This window comes from Babylonia areolata, chromosome 29 (genome assembly GCF_041734735.1).
Source record: "Babylonia areolata isolate BAREFJ2019XMU chromosome 29, ASM4173473v1, whole genome shotgun sequence".
Lineage (NCBI taxonomy): Eukaryota > Metazoa > Mollusca > Gastropoda > Neogastropoda > Buccinidae > Babylonia > Babylonia areolata.
The window spans coordinates 26,740,418-26,768,010 of record NC_134904.1 but is presented as its reverse complement, the minus strand read 5'-3'; the positions used below and the strand labels follow the sequence as shown (position 1 = coordinate 26,768,010).

Here is a 27,593-nt window from a genome sequence, read left to right as displayed (position 1 = left end):
ACATACACATACAAGCAAATATGCACACACACACACCAACCACACACAAACATGTACACACACAGTGAAATAGTTGGGATGGTGGGCAGAGATAACAATGCATGAATATGTACATATCTGTATCAGTTCTTTTAAGCCAATCAGTTTATGTGATCTTCTTTCTCTCATACCTTTCATCATATCAAATGTTTCTGCATGCACACACATACATATACTTTTGCACAAACACACTCTGCCAACTCTTTTGGTCTGAGAACAAAATAATTAGTATCATGCGTACTTTTGAGTACCTGCAGTTTGATATCAAGCTAGAAATTCTTTTTAGTTGCAAGATAACATGCTATTCTATTTCTTACTAACTGGCTAATTTGAATTTGTCTTGAATAATCTACTATTTGGACATTTGAAAAAGTTTGCTTTTAGATAATTATTTAACAATTATTTAACTATAAATAGAAGTACAGTCATCATATATCCTCCAAGTAACTGCACAGACAAATCACTTGGAAACATGTCCATTTAGATAGCACAGTGTTACAGGTAACATATAGTGTTATTACCACTGCTGAAGTATTGCGCATGCGTGCGTGCGTGCGCGTGCAGTGCTTCAGCAGTGGTTATAACACTATATGTTACCCGTAACACTGTGCTATCTAAATGTGCGTGCGTGCGTGCGTGCGTGCATGCGTGCGTGTGTGTGTAGGTATGCCTGACTGACGTGTTATTGTAAAGTGCTTTGAGATGTTTGAAAATGTAATATGGATGTACTTTCATTGTCATCATCATTATCATTATTAATACACAACACTACAAAAAGCAGTGTGAAGAGAAGTCTGACCACAAGCACCAACCTGTCGTGCCAGTGGCGATATTTCACGGATGGATCCAGGTGAGGAGCTTTCTGACGACAGACTGGGTGTGTGACGGCGAGCAGGAATTGGAGAGGCTGACACAAAACAGGGAGACAATTGCTAAATAACTTGGTAAATAATCCTTTTACCATAATGCTATCCAGATAGTTGTGGCCCTTGTGGACCAATGCCCAAGTCATGCATGCTCCTGCAAGGCGAACAATCACTTCAAATGCACACTTTTTTTTGCTTCCTTATAATATTTCTATGGTAACTCGCCAGTAACTAACAGTACTGTAAAACTAAGTTCCTCCAAATCATACACTGGAAAATGTAAAAATTGTTCGTTTCCATGCCAGTCAGACTGGCAGGCATGTCAACTGGGAGATTTTAAATTCCTGCCAAAGGCTGCAGGCACGTCTGGTGGGAATGGAAAACCCATCTGCCAGTACTAACAGGAAAGGCTGCTAAACTTTAAACTGACAGTGTCCCTGACAGGTGATAGCGGAGCATTAACAGCTGATAAACAGAACACTGAGAAGATCAGAAAATGAGAAAGACCTTGGACAAAATATATCATGAGAGAGAGAGGGAGAGAAGAGAGAGAGAGATGAGGAAGACACGCTGGTAAGGAACAAACACCACAAGAACAGCTGCACAAACTCACAGGAGTGGCCTCGTTTGCTGGGGGATCGGCGGAACTTCTTCAGAAACGGGTGTTCCAACAACTCCTCTGTAACACACACACACACACATTAAAAACATATGAACAATGATTATGAATAATAATAATAAAATTATTATTAATAATAATCAAATCAGTTAAATACATGACAAAATGCTTTGGATCCATATTTATCCATGTACATGATTATTCCAATCCAGTATGAAAACTGCAAAATGCGCATTATTTGTGATGCATCGTTTTTGTGTCTCAGTTTGCGAAGGTCTTTCTTTACCTTGTGTGTCTCTTTTCCCTCATGTACTTATTATTCCTTTTTCATACATGTCTTCCATTTTTGATATTTTGTAAATATATATGTCTTCCTCTTCATCAAAGACTGACATAACACTTGATGCTCTTATTGCACAAACTATGAAGAGGAAGACAGTGCACTCTGTGTTACTCAAATACACATACTGACAGTATGAACAAAGCCAAAACCAAAAAAAGACAACACCTTCAGAGTTATAGCCTAGTTGTTTCCAGAAAAGCAACAGCCTCTTTCAGATTTCACCAAAAAATTAAGGACCACTTCATAAAAGTAGGTGCTTTCATTAAAAAAAATTTTTTTAAAATAAAAAGATGATTAGAATTATGAAGGTTGCTTATGGCATATGCCTAGTCTCTCACCTGTTTCAGGCACACATGCACCATGAACAGCTTGAAAAAGACTTTTGAAAAATAAATTTTTTACCAAACATTTACAGTTATTCAGTGGTTTCTAAAGGATAAGTCTGGATATTCATTTAAAAAAATTTGCTAGAAAACACCTCTGGCAATGAGAGGTGCACATTATATTGGCCGCATTTACCACCGTTTGCCGAAAATTCAGCGTCATCTCACCACGTTCCAAAGAAGAAAATAGTGCAATTCTGAAGTGGTCTTAAAACTTTTTATCAACCCCATATCTGACACAAGTATCTACTGAAAACTGGGGTCCTAATCATCTCACTGATTCCGATTCTTCTGGTGGGGTCCCGTGTCAGCAGTCGTAGCAACATGTCTCGCAGCTCTGGGGACGTGTTCTCTGGGATCCTATGAACACACACACACACAGACACATATTCTGAGATACTATGTACACATGCAGACATGCAACACACACACACACACACACACACACATCTCTATCTCTCCCTCTCTCTACATACATTGCAGTCCCCTAAAATCAAAGATGTGGTACACTTGTATGAAGTACATCCAACATACATATATGTTGTCAGGGGTCCTGCTGTAACAAATGATGATGGAGTCTCCCGTCGGTCTGACGGATGAGTAGGCAGGCAGGCTTATCTGTCAGTGTATGTCCTCATATGGGAGAAGAGGCCGATTCTGGACACGCAGCACTTCCCACAGGTGTTGCAAGGGAAAACGTCTCCAGAAGTTGAGCCCTGCTTCCTTTGCTCACGCTTCTCCTTAATGGCCAGCGTTCTCTTGTTTTCAAACATCTTTATGCCACTGGGGCACAGCAAGAGCATCAGTTTCCCAGGAAGCGATGTCTGTCACGGGCTTTGAGGTTCGTCTTCAAGGTGTCCTTGAAGCACTTGCAGGGTCTTCCAAGTTCGCAGTGGCCTTCCTTCAGCTGGCCACACAGTAGCATCTTCGGGATCCCGCTGTCTGTCATGCGGACGTGTCCTGTCCAGAGTAGCTGGCACTGGATCAGCAGGCTTTCGATGCTGGGCAGGCCACTCCTCTCTAGGACCTGGAGGTTGGAAATCCTGTCTTGCCACTTTATGCTGAGGATCTTTCGTAGGCATCTCTGGTGAAACTGCTCAAGTTGTTGAATGTGACGGCGATATGTCGCCCATGTTTCACAGCAGTACAACAAGGTGGTCAGCACAACAGCTCTGTAGGTTTTGATTTTGGTGCTGAGCCTGTTGCTGAGGCGGCCAAAGGCGGAGCTGGACTTGGCGATGTGCAGCATTACTTCTGCATCAAGGGCTCCGTTGCTGCATAGGGTGCTGCCCAGGTAGCAAAACTTGTCGACTGACTTGATCTCTGTGTCATCGATCTTGATTGCAGTTGGGGGGAGGCACTGGCGTTCTGTGAGCTAGCTGGTTGATACATGGACTCCATCTTGCTGAGGCTGATAGTGAGTCCAAAGCGCCTGCAGGAGGTTGAGAACCTGTCCATAATGAACTGCATGTCATCATGGGTGTGTGCAGCAAGCGTGCAGTCATCAACAAAGAGGAACTCTCTCAACAGTGCCTAAAGCACCTTGGACTTAGCGCGGAGTCACTGCAAGTTGAACAGTTTGCCATCTGTGCGAAACTCAATGTAGATGCCCCTGTCACAGTCTTGGAAGGCGTCATTCAGCATGGCAGAGAAGAGAATGGAGAACAGTGTGGGTGCCAGGACGGAGCCCTGCTTCATTCCATTTACCAAAGGGAACGGATCTGACATGTCAGCATTTTCCTGTACTCTCGCCTGAAATGAAATGAAATGAAATTATGGTGCTTAGAGCCTCGCCGACCACTAAGGCCATCTCAAGGCTATCGCCGCGTCAATAACTACTACAAGGATAAAAAAACCGACCAATTAAAACGAGTCACCACTTCAAACTTTCCACTCCAAAGTTAAAAAGAAAACTTCCATAGTTTAAAACCTTCAAATCTGGTTAAAAAGGTTCACTTCTTTTAAGAAGTCCATCAGCGCCCACGGAGGGACATCACGAAACAAAGTCTTCAAAGAAACCGCAGTGTAATGTCTGCGTCTAATGTCATGCAGATCCCAACAATCAAGGAGCACGTGTTTCACGGTGAGAGGCTCGTCACAGGGAATGCATCGAGGGGCCTCTTCCCCCTTCAACAAGTAAGAATGAGTAAAAAAAAGTGTGCCCCGCGCGCAGTCTGCACAGCACAGACTCCTCCTTTCTGTTCTTCACCCCTGAAGGGAGGGTCTCTTTTAGGTCCGGACGGATCTGGAAGAGCTTGTTGTCCGTCTGGGTGTTCCACTCCTCTTGCCAAAGATCCTTAACGTAGGTGTTCACCTTCCGCTTCATGTCTGTATAGGGTACCAAGGATCTGGACAATTCTTTCTTTACAGCGTTCCTGGCCAGCAGGTCCGCCCTTTCGTTACCACGAATGCCAACATGTCTGGGAACCCAGGCCAACACAACCTCATATCCTTTCTTCGTTGCGAGAGTAAAAGTTTCATAAAATTCCAGCAGTTTTGGGATGAGTGATATTCCTGCAGGTGATCGCCTCCAGGGCTGACAAGGAGTCGGAAAAGATCATGAATCTCTTCTGTTTCGAAGAGAGAACCATTTTTAACCCCAGAACCAGAGCGGTCAGTTCCGCAGTGTACCACCGAGCTGTCAGACAGGAAAGGCGGGACAGAACGCAGATGCAGTGACTCCGTCCTCTGACTTGGAACCGTCAGTGAAGATGCTTTGAAAAGTGGGGAATTGGTGGCACAGTTCCGAAAAGTAAGTTCTGTAGGCCAGAGAACTGGTGGTGTCTTTTTGGTATGAGGCCAGATCGAATCGGACCTCAGGTGTTGTAAAGGTCCACGGGGGGCTGTCAGGGAACTTAAGAGAAATCTGAGATGCCACCGACATCCAGATGGCATTTTCCAAGTGCGGCTGAATGCGGAGTCCGAGAGGAGGTATGCAGTTTGGGTTGTCTGTAAATTTCTTATTGAAAGGGTTGTTGAATACAGTGTCGTAAGCAGGGTTTGTAGGTTCAGAAAACAATTTCAAATAATAGTTTAGGGTCAGCTTCAGTCTGCGGTTGGAGAGAGGCGGTTCCCCCGCCTCTGCATACAGGCTGTGCACAGGGGTGGTGCGGAACGCACCTAAGCTGAGACGGAGCCCTTGGTGGTGTACAGGGTCCAACAGTTTCAGATAGGACGGTCTGGCCGAGCCGTATACCACACTTCCATAATCCAGTTTGGACCGGACCAGGGGCTCTGTAGAGGTGCAAGAGAGATCTCTTATCAGCACCCCAGTTCGTGTGTGCCACAACTCGGATGATGTTAAGGGCTTTTTGGGCAAGATACTTTCAGCTGTTTAATGTGGCTGAGGAAGTTCAGCTTCTGATCGAAGACGACCCCTAAAAATCTGGCTTCCTTGACCGCCGGGATGGTGGATGTTCCCAGACGGATTTCAGGGTCCGGATAGAACTGGGCGGAAAATTATGAAAATGGATGCATTCAGTTTTGGAGGACGAAAATGTGAAGCATTCTCCTCTGCCCAACACTGGATTTTGTTGACGCAGAGCTGAAGCCGTCGCTGGATGCTGGCGTACGTGCTGCCGGTTGCATATAAGGCAAAATCATCCACGAACAGCGAGCTGTCCGATCCTTTCTGAACGGATTGAACAATGTCAATAATTTTGATGCTGAAAAGAGCGGCGACAGGATGCTCCCTTGTGGGACACCCAGCTCCTGCTCGTGAATGTCGGACAGGGTGGTGCCGACTCTCACCTGGAATTGTCTGTCTTGTAAAAAATTGGATGAACTGAGGCAGGTGTACCTCGGAAGCCGAGCTTGGCAAGCCCCTGAGAGAACACCAAACTTCCCGGTACAAAAAGCTTTCCCAAAGTCAAAAAATAGGGCCACCACATGTTTTTTGTTTACAAAAGCTTTTCTTACAGTGGTTTCCAGAAAAACCAGATGCAACGGAGAGCATGCTTGCGGAAAAACCGCACGTTCTTTCGCCAGAAGGCCGTCGGTCCTACTTTTCCACATCTCTACCGTTACCACTTCTCCATCATTTTGCAGATGCAGCGGGTCAGTGCAATTGGCGATTGGGGGGTTGAGGGGGTTTTCCCGGTTTGGCAGCGGGATTTTTTTAGGGCTTTTTCCCCCAGGGGGTAGAAAAAAGCCTGTGACCAAGAGGGGTTTTTAAAAAACAAGCGGGTGTCCAACAGGTTTGGGGGAAAGGGGCTTTAGGATTTATAAATGGACCTCGTCCATTCCGGGCCGGAATCCGTACAGTCGAAGGGGAGATTTAATTCATTTATTGTAAAGGAAGGTTGAATTCCTGGTTGTCGGAAAAAAAAGTTACATGGGGTTTTTTTTTGACGGGTTTTTGTTTTAAGAAAAAGAGCAAATTTTTTAGCAGTCTCGAGTTCTGTTTTATTGTGGAGGGAACAAATTGGCAAATGCTTTCTTTTTCCCGTGACCGAGCCTGAAAATTTAAAATTTAAAAGGCGGGCATTGTTTTTTTTCCCTTAATTCTTTTTAAAAAACCCCCACACTTTTCTTCTTTGGGGGTGTTGGGGTTTTAAAGGGGAGCAAAAATCCTCCAGACTTTCCCCTGGTCTTTTAAAAAAATACCGGCTTTTTTGCCCCACTGTTGAGGGTTTAAAGCTATCGGTCTCCGAAAGACGCGCCGCGCTCTCTTCCAGACTTGCGGGCCTCCCACATTTCGCGTTGAACCAGGGGGTTCTAGGGACCTGAGCTTGAGGTGACGAGGACTGCGCTTTGGGCATCAAAACGTCCAGCAGACGTCGCAGGGTCCCCCGCTTTCAATACGTTTCTTCCTCAGCTCCGCCTTATCTTGGGGTAAAAAAAAAATCCACTGCTTTTTCGTAATACAGGCGGCAGGGAAGATCACCTTCTCCTCTGTGGGGCGAGGACGACAGAAAGTGGGGACTCCCGTGCGACGCGTGCCTTTCCCCTCTAGTCCCCGGACCAAAGATGGATCGCAGACCGACGATCAAACCAGAGTTTTCCGAGGACAGAGCAGGTAATGGGAGACTTGCTTAAACACAAAGTCCATATCGGAAAAAAGGTTTCCAAGAGAAGACCTCGGGCTGACTTCATCCACTTCCCCCGAGCGGGGGGTGTCCATTGAAATGCCCAACAGTAAAAACGGACGTGGGAGTGGCGACCAGGTTCATGAGGCCTGCCTCAAACACGGGCGGCAGGAGGAAGGGACAGAGAGCAACAGTGATGGTTTTTTTCAAGTGTACTCTGACTGCCACTGCCTGAAAGGGGTGCAAAGGGGAAATGTACGTATAAAAGGGGCTTTCTTTAAAAAAAAGCGACACCCCCCCGTCAAATCCCCTTTTCTTTTGGTTGAGTGGGGTTTAAAAAAGGGGTTAAAAACCCGAGAGAGAAAAACCTTGCCATCCTTTGCAGTCTCCGCAGCGCCAGCACTGAAGGTTTCAAAGCACGCAAAACAGCGAAGTTCCTTTTATTGGCGAAGAAACCCCCGGGTGTTCCAGTGGATCACCGCCCTTAAAAAGTTAAAAAAAAAAAAAGCAGACCTTTTCCCTCGCTACCCCCCCCCCCGCTTTCGGTGGCTCAAGGCGGCCAGGGGGAGATTATTTTTAGAAAAGAATTTTTCTGTTCCAACTAAGTCGGGAAAATCCACCACCTTTTGGGCCCTTCCCGATCCCCCCGAGCCGCAACGCTCCCCCCTTTATTTGAGGTAAAGGGGGGTTTCTGGGCCCCTCGCCGCCTGACCGGGGCAGGGCACGGGGGGCCCGGGGTGGGTGGGGCAGGAGGCGGACAACGTGCCCCGCCCGAGGCTTTCCGCCCCCGCCCACAGCCCCTGAGGACTGCCGCACAGGATGGGAAGGGGGGACAAAGGCGCCTCCCCCAAGCTAGCGGGTTTTAACGAGGGAGGCGTCGTCCGCTGCGCCCTGGGACGTCGTCGGACGCGACGTCCCCATTTGGGTCAACGACAGAGGCAAAGACGCCTTTGGCACGCGGCCCCCCACCTTTTTCCCTTTCCTCAAAGAACGATATCTTCTTTTCTGTCTTCACCTTCTGGATTTTTCCTTTTTCCTTTTTCCAGGCGGGGCCTTTCGATGAGGACGGTGGGCCCCCTCCGCATTTTTCACAACGGGCTGGGCTGCGCATTCGCCCTTGCGCCGCCTTTTAACGGGCCACCCCTCTTCCTCCTTGCATCGTTCTCCCCGTTTCCAAATTTCTGGGATTTGAAACAAAACTTAAGGGGACGGGACATACAGGCTTACACTCACCATCGGTATCCGACTGGGAAAGCCTTGGGGACATTCGACAGCAGAAAGGGGGAGGAAGAATGGTTTGCGGGGCCTGTCCAACCCCTTCTTCACCCTCCCCTGTACACCGGGCCTCCCCGAAGGACAAATCCTCTTGATTTTTGCTTCAGACACTCCTCTCAACTCCGGGCATCTATGACCCCCTTTGACGTTAGACCTTTGTGAGGGGAAAACCCCACCGCCTATCCACAAAAGTGGGGTTGCCTTTAGCAAAGCTGTTTGCCTTTTTTGATTTTTGTCTCCACTAAAAACGCCCGCTCCTCACCCTTGATGGTTTCCGACCGCCAGACACGAAAGCCCTCTGGAAGTAAGGGGCTGAGACCGACAAAGGGGGTTGGCCACAGCGCCCCCATCACAAACCACGACGGCCAAAAACCAAGGTCTCAACGACCTCCGAATCGGTCCGACGCTGTTTAGGGGGGGGTATTTGTTTAGAAAATTTATGTTTTAAATAATTGTATTTTCATCCCCCCTTACCCACCTACCCTGGGTCCAACTTAGGGGCCAGGTAAGGGAAAAACCAGTTGACCCCTTCCAGGTTTTGGGAGGGGTATACACCAAAACCCCCCCCAACGGTTTTCCCCCCCCCATCATGCCCACTCCCGGGGACAGAGAACCAGCACTATGGGGGGTTTTCTTCTTGCCCCAAACTCCAGTCTGACCCCCCCCCCCAAGGGGGAGCCGATTGAACACCGGCCAATGTGTCCGCCGTTCTTAGGAAGGTCCGAGCCAAAGGGATGTTTGAAGCACAGCTCTCTCAACCCCCGATCCATTCCCCTCCATCACAGGTCGCCCGCACGGGAAACAGGCGGGGCCCGAAGAAGGCCGCAAAAAAAAGAATGTGGGGAAAAAGGCTTGATGGGGGGCTAGGGCGAAAAGAGGCGGTAAAAAAAAATAGAGAATGCGAAAGGACAGGGGTCAGTTTAGTTTGGGGCCTCCCACGACCCGGTTCGGGATGGAAGCCCCATCAGGGGGCCCGTACAAAAAACCCCCACTTATTCAGCCCAACACTACGAGGGTATTGGGGGCAAAAAACCTGGGACCCAACAGCAAACCCCCAAAAAGCACTGAGCCCCCGCGACATACTCGCTCGATCACTGGGCCCCTAACCCCCACCACGACAAGGTGTACCCCCGGGGGGGTCAAAAAACCACCGACCCCCCCCCAGGTTTCGGGAGGCACTACCAGGGGAGAGTCTTTTTTTTAAGTATGTGAGGCTACGTTTGGCCTCCAGGTTTTTTTTCTTTTTCACAGAGGGCTTTTTTTTCTTCTGGAAATACGGGAAACTTCGCTGCCGGGAAAAGGCCCCCTTATGTTTCTCCTTTACTACGGGTAAGTCTTTCTTGATAGCTCTGAAAAATTTTCGATCGGTTTAATTTGCCCGTGGGGTTTTCTTCAAGTTTTGGTTTATCCTAAAAAATGAAATTACGTTCGCAGCCCTTTGGGCCCTTTCAAGCGAGAAAGTATTTTGTTTTTTTTTCCCCGTCCCTACCCCCTTTACTCTTTTAAAAGAACTGAGCACCCTGCTTCTGTTTGTTCCTGTAGTTCATTTCTTTTTTTTGTTTTTGACTTTTATTATCATTTTTTACAAAATGCTTTGGCAGATTTTGCTCAATGTAGTACAGATTTTGATTTTTTCATGTTTATTTGAAGCTCAATTTTTGGCGATTTTTTTTTTAGTTTATACATAGGCTTAACTAACTTTTAAAATTTTCCCAGGCTTTTTGTGATTTTCGTCTTTATATTTTAGAAATGTAATCTAAAATTCTTTTTTTCTTCCGAAAACGTTCCTCTGATAGCAACAAACTATTAAACTTCCAGATCCTGACCTCTTTGAAACCTTTTTTGGTGCTGAAAATTTCTTTCCAAGTTTGTGGCTAGTGGGGAAATAAACCCAAAGTTGTTTTCTGCACGAGTGCTTGGGGGATATGCCACAGAAAAAAAATAGTTCTCCTTTCTGTGAAAGGGTGGATCTTGACAAAGTAATTCTTTGACTCTGGTGATAGATCCATGGTTTTTTCCAGGTCAAGAAGATAACACTTCCATGAGAGCTTCGTTTCTCGTGTGAGGTGGTTTTTTCCCGTATGTTATCTGAGGCTTATTTTTGTGTTAAACACCCATACCCACAAATGGGGGTATCTTGCTTTGCAGAGGGGCCCCCTTGGGTTTTTTGAATTTTAATTTATCTACAGCGAGTTGGGGCAAGCAATTAGCGAGAGGTTTTTTTGTTGTCATGCATGACTCTAATTTAAATATTCTCTCTCTGCATGAATTAATTCGCCTGCATCTGCTTAAATTTGGAAATAGGATAAGAGTCCCTTTCTTCTGTTACTTCCTGACTAGGAAAATGCTTTCCCGGAAAATTGTCTGTTGATTTCATGGGATCACTCACTGAAGTAACTTGTCCCTGCAAACACCACCTTAACTTTTTTTTTGAGGACGCAAAATACAACTTTTCTTTTTTGCTTATTTCCAACCTCGCACATTTAAAGTACCAATACATATACGGGTTTTATAACTGGTGGGGATAACATTTCTTTTAAATTTTTGTAGCAGATAAACCCAAAAACATTAATCATAAATCACAAGTCCATAAAACAAGCCAAAAGGGCAGAGGGAGAGGGAAACGGTGGGGGGGAAAACAGTGCAAGGTTTTTGGGGCCCCCCCCCATGCTGTCGCTTCTCTTTCCTTTCCCCTTCTCTTCCGGGCCACACAGTCGGCCTTTCTTCTTTCTCTTTTTTTGTGTTTGACAGCTCGCAGTCGGGTCGAAATCCGGGGATGCCACAAAAACCCGGGCGCCGTAAAGCGGCTGCCTCCCCCAGAGCTTGGGTTGAGGGGCACCCCCAGGCCAGGACTGCTGCCGCATCTTTTCAACAGGGGCATCCCCGAGAATATGGGGGGGGGTCTGGTCAGCCTGGCCGCAATCACATAGGGGTGTCTGCCCCCCAAAACCTCTTCAGGGGTGCTCGGAGGCCGCAGTGTCCTGGGAAGGCGGTAGATAAATCGGTTTCTCTCCATGTCCTGATGGGATCTTGGGTGCCGGTAGCCTCCGTTTAGGGGCCCAGCCTCTTTTGGGAAACTGCTGCGGGGGAGGTTTTTTTTTTTCCTCATTGTGGGGAGAAAGTTGGGGTGTAGCTGGCTTCCTCCTTAGCGAGGGGTCTGCACGCTCTTGCCTGGGAGGCCTACTGTCAGGAAACCCCCTGGGGGGTCTTTTGGGGCGTTTGGGGAAGGCACGGGGGTTTTGGGGGATTCATCCTCTCCTTTTTTTTTTCCCTTTCTTTTCCCGCAAGGCTCTTTTTTGTGGGGGATTTTTGCCGGGTTTTACTGGACTACTGCTTCTGGCCCGCATGTTGCTCGCAACCTCTGCCGCACACTACACTTGCTCGCCGGCAGTTCAGTCTGGGTTACTCGCCCGTGGCTCGCACTGCTGTTTTTGCTTCTTCCCTTTCTTTTTTTTTTCCTCAGCTTGAGGGGCACCAAGGGGGCAGTCCATTTTTTTTATGCCCCTGCTGCAGGGAACCTGCAGACCATCTCCCCTTCACAAAGCTGCCAAATTCCCTCCCGCAGGCATTTATTTAAAATTTTTTTGTTTTTGTCTTGTTCCTTGTATAAATGCGCACTGAATAAACCAATTTTCAAACGGCCTCAGGGTTGACTGGGACCAGATGTAACAAAATGGCGGGCCCTTCAAACTGGGTCAGTCGCCCTCGGGGGTTTCCCTTTCCACTCATTTTGGAGAGATGACTGAAAACTCTCCCCACTCTTTTTTAGAGCTTTCAATTATTCTTACTGACACTTGGGATTATTCCCCACAGCTTTTTGGTGGGTTTTTCATCCCCTTGGGCTTTGTTAACAAAGGATTTCCCATCCAGAAGAGACACTCGGCCCCCCCCCCGAAAAAGGGACCCTTCCTAACAAAAGGCCTTACTTCTTGATTACGCGGTAATCCGCCACAGACCGTGAAACTGCTGCCCCCCTGAATTGTTCCCGACCCCAAGCCTCTGGCAACACAAATACATCCTGTAGCACGTCTCGATGTAGGGGGTGCCCTGGCGAACGTGTACTGGTTCCACGGGTGGCGGGCTGGATGGCCGCCGCCAGGTGGCTCCAACCGGAAACTGCTTTCCCTGGGCTTTTTTTCTCGTTCCGGGACACAGGGTTTTGGGAAAGGGGGCACAGTAAAAAAAACACAGTATACTAACCGCTTTTCCCACTTCAAACCTGGGGCAAAACCTTCGACATAAGAAGCCACTATCTTTTTGCAAAAAAAAAGCACACAGCACAGAAGAACATGGCCTGCCGACATCGGAGGCCAAACCAGAAGTCCATGGGAGACTTCACTTAACAAATGACCTGTATGAAAATAACGATTCATTCTACCACAGAAACCCCCATCCAACAAATGTTTGATTAGAAAAATGTATGCCCCTTCCACGCCCCCCCCACCAACCAAACACCAATGTCCTTACTCCTGTCATCATTATCACTGGTGTTATTCTACCACTGAACCTCCCTCCACATCACCCCTCCTTACCCACCTGGGTTTGAGTCGACGTGGCTGTGGTAGAAATCTCTCAGCTGGTGTGGGGTGCTAGCTAAGAAAGGAGCCTTGTTGGTCAGGCACTGGAAGACGATGTGCCCACACTCCAAAGGTCTGCCTTGGAGTCGTACTTCTGGGACATGATCACCTCTGGGGCCTGGGGTGTGGGGGTGGAGGGGTGAACAGATGTCATCAGTCAGCGTCATCATTAGAACATCACAGAGTTAATAATAATGATATTGATAACAACTCAATTTCACATCGCAAAAAATAATGTGGGAATTAATAATGAATCATTATCGTAATCAGAAAACTTATTCCTTAAAATTACTTTGATCTACCACACCTGCAGTGACCCATTGGGGGCGAATTCCAGCAAGGGTATATTTCTGTCCTGTGCAAATAGCTACTCTGCTCAGGCAGAGAATTAAATGTAGCAGCGGTTAGTGACCTCCCTTAGTATATTACCTCCCTTCTGCTTGCCTTTGTAGCACTCTCTTTTCCCAGCCATCTTCCATTCCTTGTAAACTATGCATCCAAGCAGCTAAGTTGTTTTTTTCTTGCATTTTCTATCTTTTTCTTAATTAATGGATTCTATATTTTTGTATGCAGGCATGGATCCAACAGGAAATCTCAGCAAAGGTTGTTTTTTTCTGCATTTTCATCTTTTCTTGATTAATGGATTCTATATTTTTGTATGCAGTAGTGTTCCAACAGGAAATCTTGCTTGATAAGGTGACCAGGCTAAATAATAATTCATAACAAAATAATAATGGTTTTATAATGTAATGCGCTTTACCTCCCAAGAACAATCAATATCAAAAGGGGAAAAATGGTTACAAATAATTAAAAACACAGAAAACGTTATCACAGACACCACATGCCAACACCTAGACACCAACAAAAGCAGATTTGTACATGCTTTTGAGGCCAGATTGAACCAAGATTTCTTGGTTTCAGCATTGACTCATCTGGTATGGAATTTATTCCACAGACAAGACCATGTATGAAATAGCATGCTGTCCTGTAAACTTGTCAGCCCCTTTGATACGATAGCCATCAATCCTTCTTCCCGTCTTCATTTTACATTTGGTATTAACGGCACTGTTCTAAACTGGTTCAAATCTTATCTCACTGACGATTCCAGTCTGTCCCTGTTGATCATTTCCAATCTGAACCCCTGTTAAAATCGAACATGGAGACCACAGGGATCTGTTTTAGGCCCGGTGCTCTTCACACTGTACACTGCTCCTCTCGCTGAAATTATCAACCACCATAATATCAGTCATCATTCTTATGCTGATGACCACTCAACTCCAGAAGAGTGATACCCCTGAAAAATTGTTGTCGCTCTTGCAAGAAACATCCAACTGCTTCCTGGACATTCAAAACTGGATGACTCGAAATAAGTTACAATTGAACGTGGACAAAACTGAAGCAATGATCCTAGGAACTAAACAAAAACTGTCTTCCATCACAATTGGCACAATCAAACTTGGCAGTACATCCATCCCTTTTTCCACGTCAGTCAGGAACCTTGGTGTTGTCCTTGACAATACACTGTCCATGCAAAAATTTATCAGTCAGACATGTCAGTCCTGCTACTGTCAACTGCGACGCATTAGTGCCGTCCGGAAATATCTGTCCACTGACGCAACATCTAGACTTGTCGTTTCTCTCATTCTCTCTCGCCTTGACTACTGTAACTCTCTATTGTCTGGTCTGCCTGCTTCATCCATTGAGTCCCTTCAGCGCATACAAAACTTTGCTGCCTGACTCGTCCTCAGAACGAAAAGATCTGAGCACATCACTCCTCTTTTGCAACATCTCCACTGGCTCCCTGTCTCACGCCGAATAAAGTACAAGATCAGCACTCTATGTTATAGATGCATTCACAAAACTGCCCCTTCCTATCTCTGCGGCTGCCTTCACCTCTACACTCCATCTCGCTCACTACGATCGGCTTCGGATCCACTCTGTTTACACATACCCAGATTCAAACACTCGACTGTTGGCCGCCGTTCTTTCTCTGTTTCTGGACCTTGCGATTGGAATGAACTTTCTTTTTCGCTTCGTCAAGTCTCCACACTCAGCTCTTTCAAGTCTGGCCTTAAAACCCACCTCTTCCCAAAATAGCCTCCCCTGCCTGCCCTTCCTTGTCTTAGTTTCTACAGTATTTAGAGTTATGCATGCGTGTGAATGACTGGTGCGAAAGCGCTTTGATTTGTCTCTGCACAAGATCCAGCGCTATATAAATACCATTATTATTATTATTATTATTATTAACATGCAGATGGAAAAAAACAATATGCAGCACTTGGTTTCCCCAAACCCTCCTCCCCACCTTCTCCAATTAAAAACAAACAAAATAAGAAATTCCCAATAAGAAATTGTTTTTAAAACATAATTCAAATACATCTCCAGTCCCCTTCCATTCCCCAAAGCTACCCCCCCCGCCCCCCCTTCTTCTCTCTCTGTCTGTCTGTCTCACACACACACACATACACATTTTACTACACTACTTCTGTTAGATGCTCAGATCAAAAACATTCAGATATTGCAGATACATATCTATGACTCGCACACACATGTACACAGTGATACACACAATGCACACACACACACTCACCATGTACATGGTGATCCACACAAGGTTCCTGCCATCTTCCCATCTTCCAGAAAGCGAGCAAAACCGAAGTCAGCTGTAACACACAGATGACGTCAGAGATCAATGCATCACTCTTGGCATCCAGTTTTCCTGCTGCCAGCCACCTTCTACTGAAAGGGTAAGATATTTTTAGTCAAATCAAAAGTGTGAATGAATTACATTATTTTATTTATGATCATGCAGTATTAATTTGCAAAACAGAAATAATCATGCTCACTTCTCACTTGTTTATTTTCTACAGCAGCTTCCCTTTTTTTTTTTTTTTTTTTTTTTTTTAGAGTACATGCAATGGGTAGTATATCTTTGCTCAGCTCAACCTGACCCAGATTGTTCAAATCATTTACAAGTTCGGAGCATCTGTTTTTTGCTAATGCTACTTTTCTGACACAAAAACATTCCTTTTCAACCAGTAATAATCATCAGTGCAAAATCAAACTTGTTTTTTTTAGTTTAAATCATTGTTCTATTATTTTATTCTATTATTTGTGACGCACACACGAAAACCCGGCTAAAGTCGCATCTAGCAATTCTTAGCTGTACACAAAAACAAGTGGTTAGGGTCAAAATAATGAAGATCGGATTTTTATAGATATCCCCATCTTCAAAGTCTTATCTTTGCTGTCGGTAAGTATCTTTGCAAAAAACACCCTGGAACAGTAGTATTTTCAATGTTTCATGTGCATGCCTTTTAAAAAAACCATGCAGAAAAACACCGCACTCTTTTGCCATTTCAGTTGCATGCTGAAAGCAACAAAGTCTGGAAAACTCCGGTCTGCGAAGTAATAAATGGAAATAAGTAATGAACAGGCATTAATCATCTTCTGAATCAAGATAGCGTATGAATGTAGTCTGTTTTCAACGGTTTTTACTGGCTACCCTCTGTAAGTTGCGACTTGGGCCAGGTCCCATCGATTCTTTGAATTCAGCCAAGTTTCTGACACGAAGTTTGAAGAAAAATTTTTGTTATTGAAAGTTTTAGGCATTCTGTGGAATGTTTTTAATTGATGTTGTTTCATTCTGTGGTGTGTGGGACTCACAAAAATTAATCAAAGGACCTGTGTGTTCATAAAATCGACGCAACGTGAAATGAACAAATATGGCATCTTCAAAAACATCGTCTGCAAAGCGGCTCGCAGCAAATTATCAACCAAATCCCAACAGTTAGCTTGTGAAGATAAAGCATGACCTGTTGCACACATGAACTGTGACTCTATCTGAACATAATATGCAATAGGTATCTTGAAACATTCCTCGTTTGGCTACAAATAGCTATGACAGTAGGTTACCCTTCACGCACCAGCCGCATCACTGTAACTGCAGATCTAAATGTTGTCATTCCTTTGGGCATCACTTTTGATTTTAAAACAATCAGTGTGTTGTTGCATTATGTGGATCATTTGTTTCAGAGACTTTGCTTAATAGATTTAGCACTAAATATGCAATCTGGTCACAAACATATAATAATAATCATAATAATATTTATTTTTATATAGCGCTATAATACAAGCATAAGCAAGCTCTAAGCGCTTTACAATCCAGTACCTAAAGTGAAACAAGAAAGCATATAAAAAGCAGTAGAAACATAAAACAGAATCATTAATATTATAAAAACACAATGCATGAAACTCACAAAGTAACATACTATCAATACTACAACTGTTACACTCCAACACTCACACTAACACACACGCACAGACACACACATGATTAGACAGCTGAGATGACAGCAATTTTCACTTAAAATACATACATGTAAAAAAGGAACATAATTGTAATCTGCATGCCACAGATTTTGTAAAAATTGTAAAATAAAATTTTGGATAGAAAAGGTAAAAGGGGTAAACATCGGGTCATTCTCCCTTTCAAACCACACCACCACCATCCATCTAACCCACCCCCATTCTCTCCACTCTCCCATCACACACACTCACATTGCCATGGGCCTGGGACAACAGCACTATTTGAGTTATGACAAGTATTTTTTTTAAAGAGATAAGTTTTAGATTTGCTTTAAAGGTAGATAGATGAGTTGTTTGTGTGAGAGCAATAGGCAGAGAATTCCAAGCTGTTGGGCCGAAGATGGAAAATGACCTCTTTACACAGGAGTTAAGGAAGCATCGGGGAACAGTTAGCTGGGAGGAATCAAGAGATCTCAATGTTTTGCTTGGCAAGTGCGGGTTAACAAGCTCAGAAAGATAAGACAGTATGGTATCACAATTCAGGCACTGAAAGCATAGACAGGCAACTTTATATTTCAGTTCTGGCTTGAACAGGCAACTAATGAAGTGTCTGCAGGAGAGCAGTAGCACTCTCTCTCCTCGACTTTTTAAGGACGAGTCGAGCTGCACTATTCTGTATTTTCTGGAGCTTGTAGAGTTTATCATTGGGAAGGCCAGCTAAGACAGAATTACAATAATCTAGAAGGGATAAAATGAAGGCAAGAGCAAGTTTGTTGGCGGCATCAACAGACAGGAAGGGGCGGATTTTACTAATCTTACAAAGCTGAAAGTAAAGAACTTTACACAGGTGGTTCACATGAGTTTCCATCGTGAGGGATGAATCAAGGTAGAAACCAAGATTATGGACAGAACTAGAAAAAGAAATATCTATGCCAGAACAAATGATAGACGTTGTATTTATCTGCTTGAGCTTATTTTTATTACCAGTCAACATGAGTTCTGTTTTGTCATCATTCATTTTTAGTTTGTTTTGTTACATCCACTTTGCCACATTTTCTATACCAGTTTTAAATTTAGAAGCTAAAGATGGAATTTCAGAGGGAATAGTCGAATCATGCAGTTGAGAATCGTCAGCAAACAGATGACAGTGAGGTAGACTGTTGGATGATCAAACTTAGACGTTGTGTGTTCATTGTAAAGAGTACAGGTCCCAGGACGGAAGCTTGTGGTACCCCATATCTGAGCACAGACGGAACAGACTGGTTTTCATTTACAAGGACAGAGTGTGTGTGACCTGATAAGTAGGAATGAAACCATTTCAGAACAGTACCATTGAGTCCGAACACAGCACACAACCTTCTGACTATAATGTCATGGTCAATTGTGTCAAATGCTGCAGAAAGGTCCAGCAGTGACAGAATGGATACCTGCCTGCATCAGATGCTAGCAACAGGTCACTGACCACACGTAATAAGGCTGTTTCTGGATCTAAGCCGAAGTTCCAAACATTCATGCATTAGCTTATGGGCGTGAAATATTTGAACATTCACTGTTGCCATCCACTCACTTGTGGCTGTATAATATGTATTGCATGACATCACTCCTCCACATGCCATTCTTGTCTCTGAGTAGAGAGAGAAAATATGAATTTTCCTCTGCCCTGACATATCGAAATCTAGAATTCTGAATCATCTGACACCACATGTATGCTCAAGAAAATTCTTGTTTTGAAGCTACAGGCAGACAAATATGTGGGTTTTTCTGTGAGCATATAATAATAATACTAATAGAAATTTTCTTCCTAAAATTACATTTAAGTAACGTACTTACCATGACCCACTAGTGCTGACTCCGGCGGAGGTCTGACATTCCTGTCCTGTGCAAACTACTATCCGCCTATGTGGAGAAAACAAAAGTAGCTACGGCCGATAACCTCCTAAGTAGGTTACCTCCCCTGTGTATCCCTGACTAGCACCCTCTTTTTACGGCAGCCATCTTGACTCATCATAATAATAATATTAATAATAATGGTATTTATATAGCGCTGAATCTTGTGCAGAGACAAATCTAAGCGCTAATATTGTGGTTGAATAATCTGTATTGCATGATGTCACTCCTCCACTTGCAATACTTGTCTTTGGTTGAGTAGAACAGAGAGAAAATACAAACTTTTCTGTGCCTTTTCATATGGAAACTAAAAGTTTATTCACTTCTGAATCTTTTGACACTAAATAAATATTTAGGATAATTTTTTGTTTTTTAAGTCACAGGCACACAAATATGTGGGGTTTTTTAAGAGCCGATTTCTCCATTTCACTCCTTGGGCACATGAACTTAGAAAAAATCATAGAAAAAAAACCTATGACAGATAGATTCATTCTTTTTTTCTATTTATCTTTGATTTTTAAACTTTTAGGAGGTATACAAAAGCAAAAAATCATAAATTGCGACTTTAGCCGGGTTTTGGAGTGCTGCGTTACATTTGTTCGAAAACTATGTATCCCTATTTATCCATGCTTTTTTTTTCTTTTCTTTTTTTTATTCCTTATTTGCTGTGCTAATACAAATACATGGCAGTGACATGCAATAAATTGCAAGAATAACAAAACAGAACTGACACAACCCTGAATCAGAGTTATGCATGCATGTAAATGACTGGTGTGAAAGCACTTTGATCCAACTTTACACACGAATCAGTGCTACATAAATACTTTCATTATCATCATCATCATTATTATCATCATTATCATCGTTACCCACCAATTTTGAACTTGAGCTGTGTGGGCGGGGTGGTCATCTTGCTGCCCCCCTTGGGAATACAGATCAGGATGTTCTGGGGCTTGATGTCTCTGTGCATGATGCCTTTATCATACAGGGCCTTCAGGGCACTTGCTGTCACCACACCAACACAAACGACATTCATCATACAGAGTATAAAATGTTACATGTCTGTGTGAGGAATTCCATGTGTATACGTATGACTGAAACCTGACTGAATGACAAAGGAAACGAACAATGAGCACCCAATGGCAACAGTCAATTGGCAGCCGTTGTGCAAATGACTATTTGTGAAGCACTTACAGCTTGGTCTCTGACCGAGGATTGGAGCTATACAAGTATCCATATCATCATCATCATCATGTAAAGGCTGTCTTCACTTGTATCATCTGGTATCCCAAGAAATGACTTTACATAATATTTTTTTTAAGGGAAAAATGTCACAGCCCTCATTGCCATTTTATTATGCTTCCTTGACACTCTTCTCATTTCCCATCCATTTGCAGTTAACTTTGTATGATGACCACAAAAGACACTGATGTTGAATGCTGAATGCAGGAATTGTGAAATGGATGGATGAGAGGATCTAACCCCTCACCACCCACCCCACATATATATTCATCCAACAGCAATACAACTCTCAGTGAAAATATCCAAATCAACAAACAACATTCACACAGTGTTAAAACTTAAACAAGTAATTTTTTTTAAATTGCACATAAGGAGAAAGAACAGAGCTGAAGTCATAATGAAGAGCTAAAGAAATGACAATGAAATCAGAGAAATAAGAAGAACTGGTTATATCATCTTACCGATCTGTTGCATGAAGGATGATATGGCATCTTCTGACATCGTTCCTTTGCCTGCAAAACAAAGCAGCATATCAAATCAGTCCTCTGAACTGATACAGCAACTTGAGAAAGCTTCGAAAACAGGAGGGGGAAAAAAAGATAGTTCATGCAGTTGTACAAACATATCATGTGCCCTCCTCCACCCCCACCTCCACATAAACATTAAGATTTCACAACGTGTTTACATCTGATTTCAATTATGTGTACACACAACTTGTTGTTCAGGTAATGAGGTATGTTGTTTACTTGCTGAATCAATCTTTTACACACTGATGAGACAAAGCAAAGAAAAAACCTGAAGTCATGTAATGCATGAACAAAATACATAGATTAAGACATAGATTTAACATACATCTGTAACTCTTTAACTGTTGCTGACAAGTATGTTCAATGAAGGGCTATCATCTAACTGTGATAGGACAGAGCTTACAGGTCAGAATGTCAGTCATTATCCTGTATTGGACTCATTCTTCTTCAGGCTGCATCACTTTTGTCCAGAAAAATCAATTACACTATTGATAAGCAAACATACAGTAGTAACTGAGCTTCAAATGCATGCCAGATTGATCACAATTCACCAAGCTTAGTTTTCAGTTTCAATCTTTTGACTAAAAATTCAGCAGTTAAAGTAGCTGAGAAAACATACAGGAATTTCAAGACTGAAATGAGGACTATGGTTTGACAACAGTCAGTGCAAAAAAGTTTATTGGGGATGATACATGGAAGCATTCTATAGCTTTTACTTTAGTGACAAACAGTGTCAGAGTGTGTGTAGAAACAAGAGCATGCTGTAAGAAAGCAAAGCCTCAATGTGAACAGCTGTCACTCTTTCACAACTTACTCAGGAGATAGTCACACAGATCTCCTCCATTGCAGAACTGAAACAACAAAGGAAAGAAATGTCATGAAAGATATACACAAAGCTTCAGTGTATTTCAAGTACTGAACTTACCAATGTCATTACCATTCTCACTTTCCCCAAGACACACATGTGCCCCCCACAAACACATACCCTGGTAATCTTGCAGTGAAAAAGTAAAAGGGCACCATGACCAGTGCATTGGGTGCACCAAACATGACTGATTCAACAATTTCAAAACATGTAGAACACAACTTCTCATCATGCTAGTTTGCTTGCAGTCAACATTGAGAGAAGTAACAACATTAAAAAAAAGTAAACCAATATTTTATGTTTATAATTTTTATAAAACTAAAGATCATTTTTAAGATGACCACTAAACTGATTAAAATAGATTGAATCACCTGAATGCCAAAAAGTTTATAACATTTCACAAAACACAATTTTTGAGAAAACAATCCATGCTTTTAATTTTCATGCTTATGCCTTAACTAACTGATATTGTTCCAATACACAAACATAACCAAAAGGTCTGTATAGATAAATGACACTGCAATCATACTGACCTGTCTTATAAATAAAGAAAAACAATTAGAAAGAAAAAGGAAAAAAAAAAAAAAAAATGGAGTTCATCCATGCAAAGTCCACTGACTTACCTCTAGGACCAGATAGACACTGGAATCTGTTTCCTGGAGAAATAGGGAAATCAGAATCTCATGATCATGGTATCTATTTGTTTAATGGTGGTGTGTGTTTTTGCATGTTTGTGTGAGTGAGTGTGAGTGTGTGTGTGTGTGTGTGTGTGTGTTTGTTCATGGTAACATTGGCATTTCTCAGTAACTGCATGTAGCAGAGTCCAAACTCAAATAGGATGACAAGTCAACAAAATTTATCTAGTCATCACCTTTATATAGACACTGCAGATGTGCACCCAAGACGTTACTTTCCATAAAACGTCAGCATAGCCTGACCCACCCTGACTCACCCTGTTTGTTATCTGACACAAATCAGGTCATCCCACAAAAATATGGAAAACGGGACACTGTGGTTCTTTTTTTTTTTTTACTGCTGGGTGTATGTGGCCCCCTTTCATATTGTATTTTTGTGTGTCTGTTAATTGTTGATTTGTTGTTGTTGAGGAGTTGCTTTCTGAGAGGGGGGAAGGTAGTGGGGAGAGAGCAAGAGAGAGAGAGAGAGAGAGAGAGAGAGAGAGAATCACACGCGCGCGCTGCGCACACACACACACACACACAGATAGAGTTGTCTGCTGTTCAGTCATTTGGTTGTCTGATTTTGTCTCTGTGTGTTTGTGTGTTGATCGTTTTGGGAACAAGGTCATTACCTTATCTATCATTCTCTGGGCAGCTGGTCTGCCCACAGTCTTCTAATGTTTACAAACAAATGAACAAGGTTATATATATATTTATTTATCTCTAGTATTCAGGCCATTGGTAATTTTTGCCTCCAGAAATTATGGAACACATGTTACCGGTTTCAAATGTTAACATTTTTTGGAAAAGTTATCTATTTTGAACTGTTCTATTTTTAAAGTTAGTTAGTTATGTGTTAAAATATCCAGTTGGGGTTTTTTATTGTAGGTCCCCACATGACCTCTTTTCAATAATAATCTACAGAAGTAGTGCATACAATATTTGATTATTGATTTTGTTTTTTTGATTTGTTGTTGTTTTTTTTGTCCTAATTCCTGCTTCCCATCCCGCTCTCACACACACCCTTCCAATATTATGTTTTTTTCTTTTTCCAATCACTGACACTCACCCTCTCCATTGTAGATTTTGTACTCTATCTTTTCCACATTCTGTTCTCTCTCTCTCTCTCTGTCTCTCTCTCTCACTCTTCCTTTTTTAGTCCCCTCCCCTTTGTGCACCCCCCCCCCCCCCCCCCCCCCCCGACCTCAACCACCCCCCTTTTCATTCGAATATACAGAAATGTTGATATCTAATTAATACTAAAAATCATCATTATGACGGGAATGATAAAATCCAAATAATAATAATAATATCATTTATTTTCAGTCTAATACATCTTAGATGAACAGACTATAAATAAATAAACAAATGTTTTGGGAACACAACCTATAGTGTGGAAATATCCATGCAAAGCACCCTGTAATATTTATAAGTCAGCAACATTTCAGTCCACTTTCAGTATATCACATTATCAGTCTGGTAAATGGAACTGGGAAACACACATGGTACATACATGTAAAAATGTAAACAGAACTGAGGACATGTCTTGTGTGTGTGTGTGGGGTGTGTGTGTGTGTGTGCAAATTTGTTTAGTGAGTGTTGACATATATATCTTTGTAAACATTCATATTTTTCACCTTGTTTTACCATCTGAATGAGACCCAATAACCCTGAACTAGAAAGGGGCCAGGGTCATTACATTATCTATCATTCTCTGGGTAGCTAATCTGCCCACAGTCTTCTAATGTTTACAAACAAATGAACACGGTTATTATATATATATATATATATATAATATATTATATAATATAATAATATATAATATATATATATATATATTTATCTATCTCTAGTATTCAGGCCATTGGTAATTTTCCCATTCATAGTGTGACTCAAGCACCAACAAAGCAGCTGACAGTGTCAGCTCCTGAAATCTAAAAAAAATGGTTGACATCATTCAGTGTGTGGTGTGTGTGTGTGTGTGTGTGTGTGAATATGAGTGTGTGCATGTGTGTGTGTTGATGTTGTGTGTGTGTGTGTGTGTGTGTGTGTTGTGTGTGTTGATATGTGTGTTTTGTGTATGTGCTTGTACATGTCGAATGTCAAGGGGAGCGAAGTCTGCCAGGGCAGCAGGTGTTTCCTACACTGTGTATCTTACATGCAGGTCATGCATGATGCATGGTATCATTTAACATAAAGCCATGCCCTTACCTCAAAACTTAACAGAAGTCGCAAAAAGAAATAAAACAGCGTCTACACATGGCAGTGGTTAAACACTCTGACTACTGAATTTATCATTTGTTTACTTTATCAGTGAAGAGGAGAAGGCCAACCCATCCATCTGTTTTTTTGTTATTTTGATGATAGTGTTGCAAGACACAACAGAAATGTTTCTGTTGTTGACGAACAGAGAGAGGAATGGGAGAAATCAATGGGGTGGGGTGGGGAAGACAGGGGAAAGATATAAAGATGGAGCAAGAGAGGAAGGAGAGAGACAGAGAAAGAGAGAGAGCAGTGGAGGGGTGGGCAGAAAGGAAGAGAGTCTCTTACACAGTAAAAAAAAACAACAACCAAAAAAACAAAAACAAAAAAAAAAAAACCCAAAAAAACAAACAAAAACAAAAACACACACACACAAAAACCGAAACAACAAACTAAAAATCATCCTGTTTTCTGATCAACTTTCATTTACCCCTCTCCTGACATACCCCCCTCACACACACACACACACACCACCCAACCCCAGTTCCTCCCTCAACTCCCATACCTCCATCTCTCACACACAACAGCAGTACTGATGATACAAATCAAAAGCAACATGTTGAACACGCAGGCACTGCAGTGTAACAGAGCAACTGAGAGCTTTAAATCATGCACAGAACCAGGTATAGGTGACGACTGAATCTGGTTAATATTTAACCCTCGCTGCTGAACCTTCATGAAATGAGGTCAGTGTAGCATGAATTTAAAGAACTACTTTATGTATACTTTTAAGCAGAGTATTTTTTTTCACCAAACAAAATAATGCAAGCTAAAGAGGAATTAGTTCAAATAAAAAAAGGTGACCAGCATCCTACATGGAAGTTCAGTCTAATCTCAGGCAACACCCCTTTCACTGATAGCAAAAAATAAAAGGCCTCAAGGGAGGGGGTTACAAATCAGGTGTTGCCCGGGAAACCCCAATTTTTCATCCCCCGGGGCTATAGAAAGAAAGTAAACTTTTAAAAAAAAGGGTCGCCAAATTTAACCCGACCCCCCCTTGCCTTCAATCCCCACTCCCAACCCCCCCCCCCGCTTCCCAAAAAACCCGCTTTTTTGGCCTGATTTTTAAAATGACCCGGAAAAAAGGGAAAAACAAGTGAAAAAAGGTTCTTGTAAATTTTTTCTGTACAAAAAATGAAAAAAAAAAGCCCTGAAAAGTAAATAAAAACAAAGGCAAGGATGGGCCTTTAAATTTTTTTAGAAAAAGACAAGGATGACTACCAAATTTTGCCCACAGTTCTAAAAGGGGTTTTAAAAAGTTTAAAAATTTCTTAAACCATTTACACTAAACTGCCCCCCTCCCCCCTCCCCCCTCCCCCCTTATCACCCCACCTACTCCAATAAATTTCATGTGCATACACATGCATGAACCACAAGAAAGCACTGAGGGGAGGGGGGGAAAAAAGGAGTGATTGGGGGGAGGCAGGGGGGGGAAAGTGGAGGGGGTCGGTTTAAATTTAAATTCCCCAAATTGTGAAAAGGCAATTTCCAAAAAAACAAACACACACACACCACCCCACACCCCCACACATGTACACAAAAACAGGTGGAAAACATAAAGTGGGGGTCCAAAACAGGAACTTTGAATAAAACCCCTTTGTTACGGGGCATTACACCCAACAAATTATTAAATTCTTTACCCGTAAAGAAAAAAAGGTTAAATGGAAAATAGTGTCAAATTTAAAAATAAAACCAACCCCCCAAAACCAAAATTAGGGGAAACCCCCAACCAACAAAAAAAAAAAATCAAAGTCAATACTAAACTACCCCAAAGGACCCCAAAAATTTCAGGCTAAAATGCCTCCAAACTTTTCCCAACCTAACTTACCCCCTTGTAATTTTGGGTTCCCGGGAAAATCCACCCACAAAAAAAAAAAGTGAATAACCTAAACCAACCTTTGGACATCAGTGTCATCCCCCCTACGGGGCCCTGCTAATTGGTATTACTAAAAAAATTTGGGTCTCAAATTTAAGTCCCAAATAGTCGCCTTGTATAAAGGGTTGTGTGAAGGGGAGAAGGGGTTAAAACAAAACCCAAACATAAATTTCTTTTTTCAAGAAAAAAGAAAAAACCCTTTATAATGGGGTTTAACCCCTGCAAAAATGAAATAAAAGGGAATTTAATAAAAAATCCAACAGAAAAATGTTAAAGGGGACATAGTAGAATGCATCAATGGGGAAAAAAAAGGACTTTTATGAAAAAATTTTGGGATTTATGACTTTCCCCACCGCCTTTTCAAAGATTAAAAATAAAGTTAAACCATGAAGAGTATTTCCCCTTAATTATTCATATTTTTAAGGATTTTCTGCACCCCCGTTCTTGACTTTGACATCAAATATACCCCGGTAAGATTTATAAAGTCATGCCAATGACACTCCCAGTCCCCTTTTTTTATTATCAGTTTGACAGCTATTTTTGTCTGAATCCGGAATTTTTTAAAAATCATAGATTTTGCTTGAAATTCAATCCACCATAATTTGGGGAACGGGTTTGGGAAAAACAGATCTTTTTTTTTTCCTTTTTTCTGAAAATTTTTTCCGGGCACAAAAAAAAAACAAAAAACAAACAGAAACCCAAAAAAATCTATTCCCGGGGCCAAAATCCAACTAAAAAACAGGCAAAAAAACAAAAAAAAAAAAACCTATCAAAAACATGGGGGAAAAAAACTTAAATACAACTTGCCCCAGTTTTTGTT

At 42.6% G+C, this 27,593-nt stretch overlaps 1 protein-coding gene across 1 annotated transcript in view; it reads right to left on the bottom strand.

The window, feature by feature from the left end:
* LOC143274628 (serine/threonine-protein kinase unc-51-like) overlaps positions 1 to 27,593 on the bottom strand; it is a 102,842-nt gene that overhangs the window by 57,011 nt on the left and 18,238 nt on the right. The window contains exons 4-14 of the mRNA XM_076578498.1: positions 22,582 to 22,614; positions 21,908 to 21,944; positions 21,028 to 21,078; positions 20,198 to 20,329; positions 15,727 to 15,792; positions 13,089 to 13,247; positions 12,509 to 12,690; positions 11,342 to 11,571; positions 2,528 to 2,610; positions 1,519 to 1,584; positions 852 to 946 (exon numbers count right to left, since the gene is read on the bottom strand). Of these exons, the coding sequence (XP_076434613.1) occupies positions 852 to 946; positions 1,519 to 1,584; positions 2,528 to 2,610; positions 11,342 to 11,571; positions 12,509 to 12,690; positions 13,089 to 13,247; positions 15,727 to 15,792; positions 20,198 to 20,329; positions 21,028 to 21,078; positions 21,908 to 21,944; positions 22,582 to 22,614 (1,134 nt within the window). The remainder of the gene's footprint in view (positions 1 to 851; positions 947 to 1,518; positions 1,585 to 2,527; positions 2,611 to 11,341; positions 11,572 to 12,508; positions 12,691 to 13,088; positions 13,248 to 15,726; positions 15,793 to 20,197; positions 20,330 to 21,027; positions 21,079 to 21,907; positions 21,945 to 22,581; positions 22,615 to 27,593) is intronic.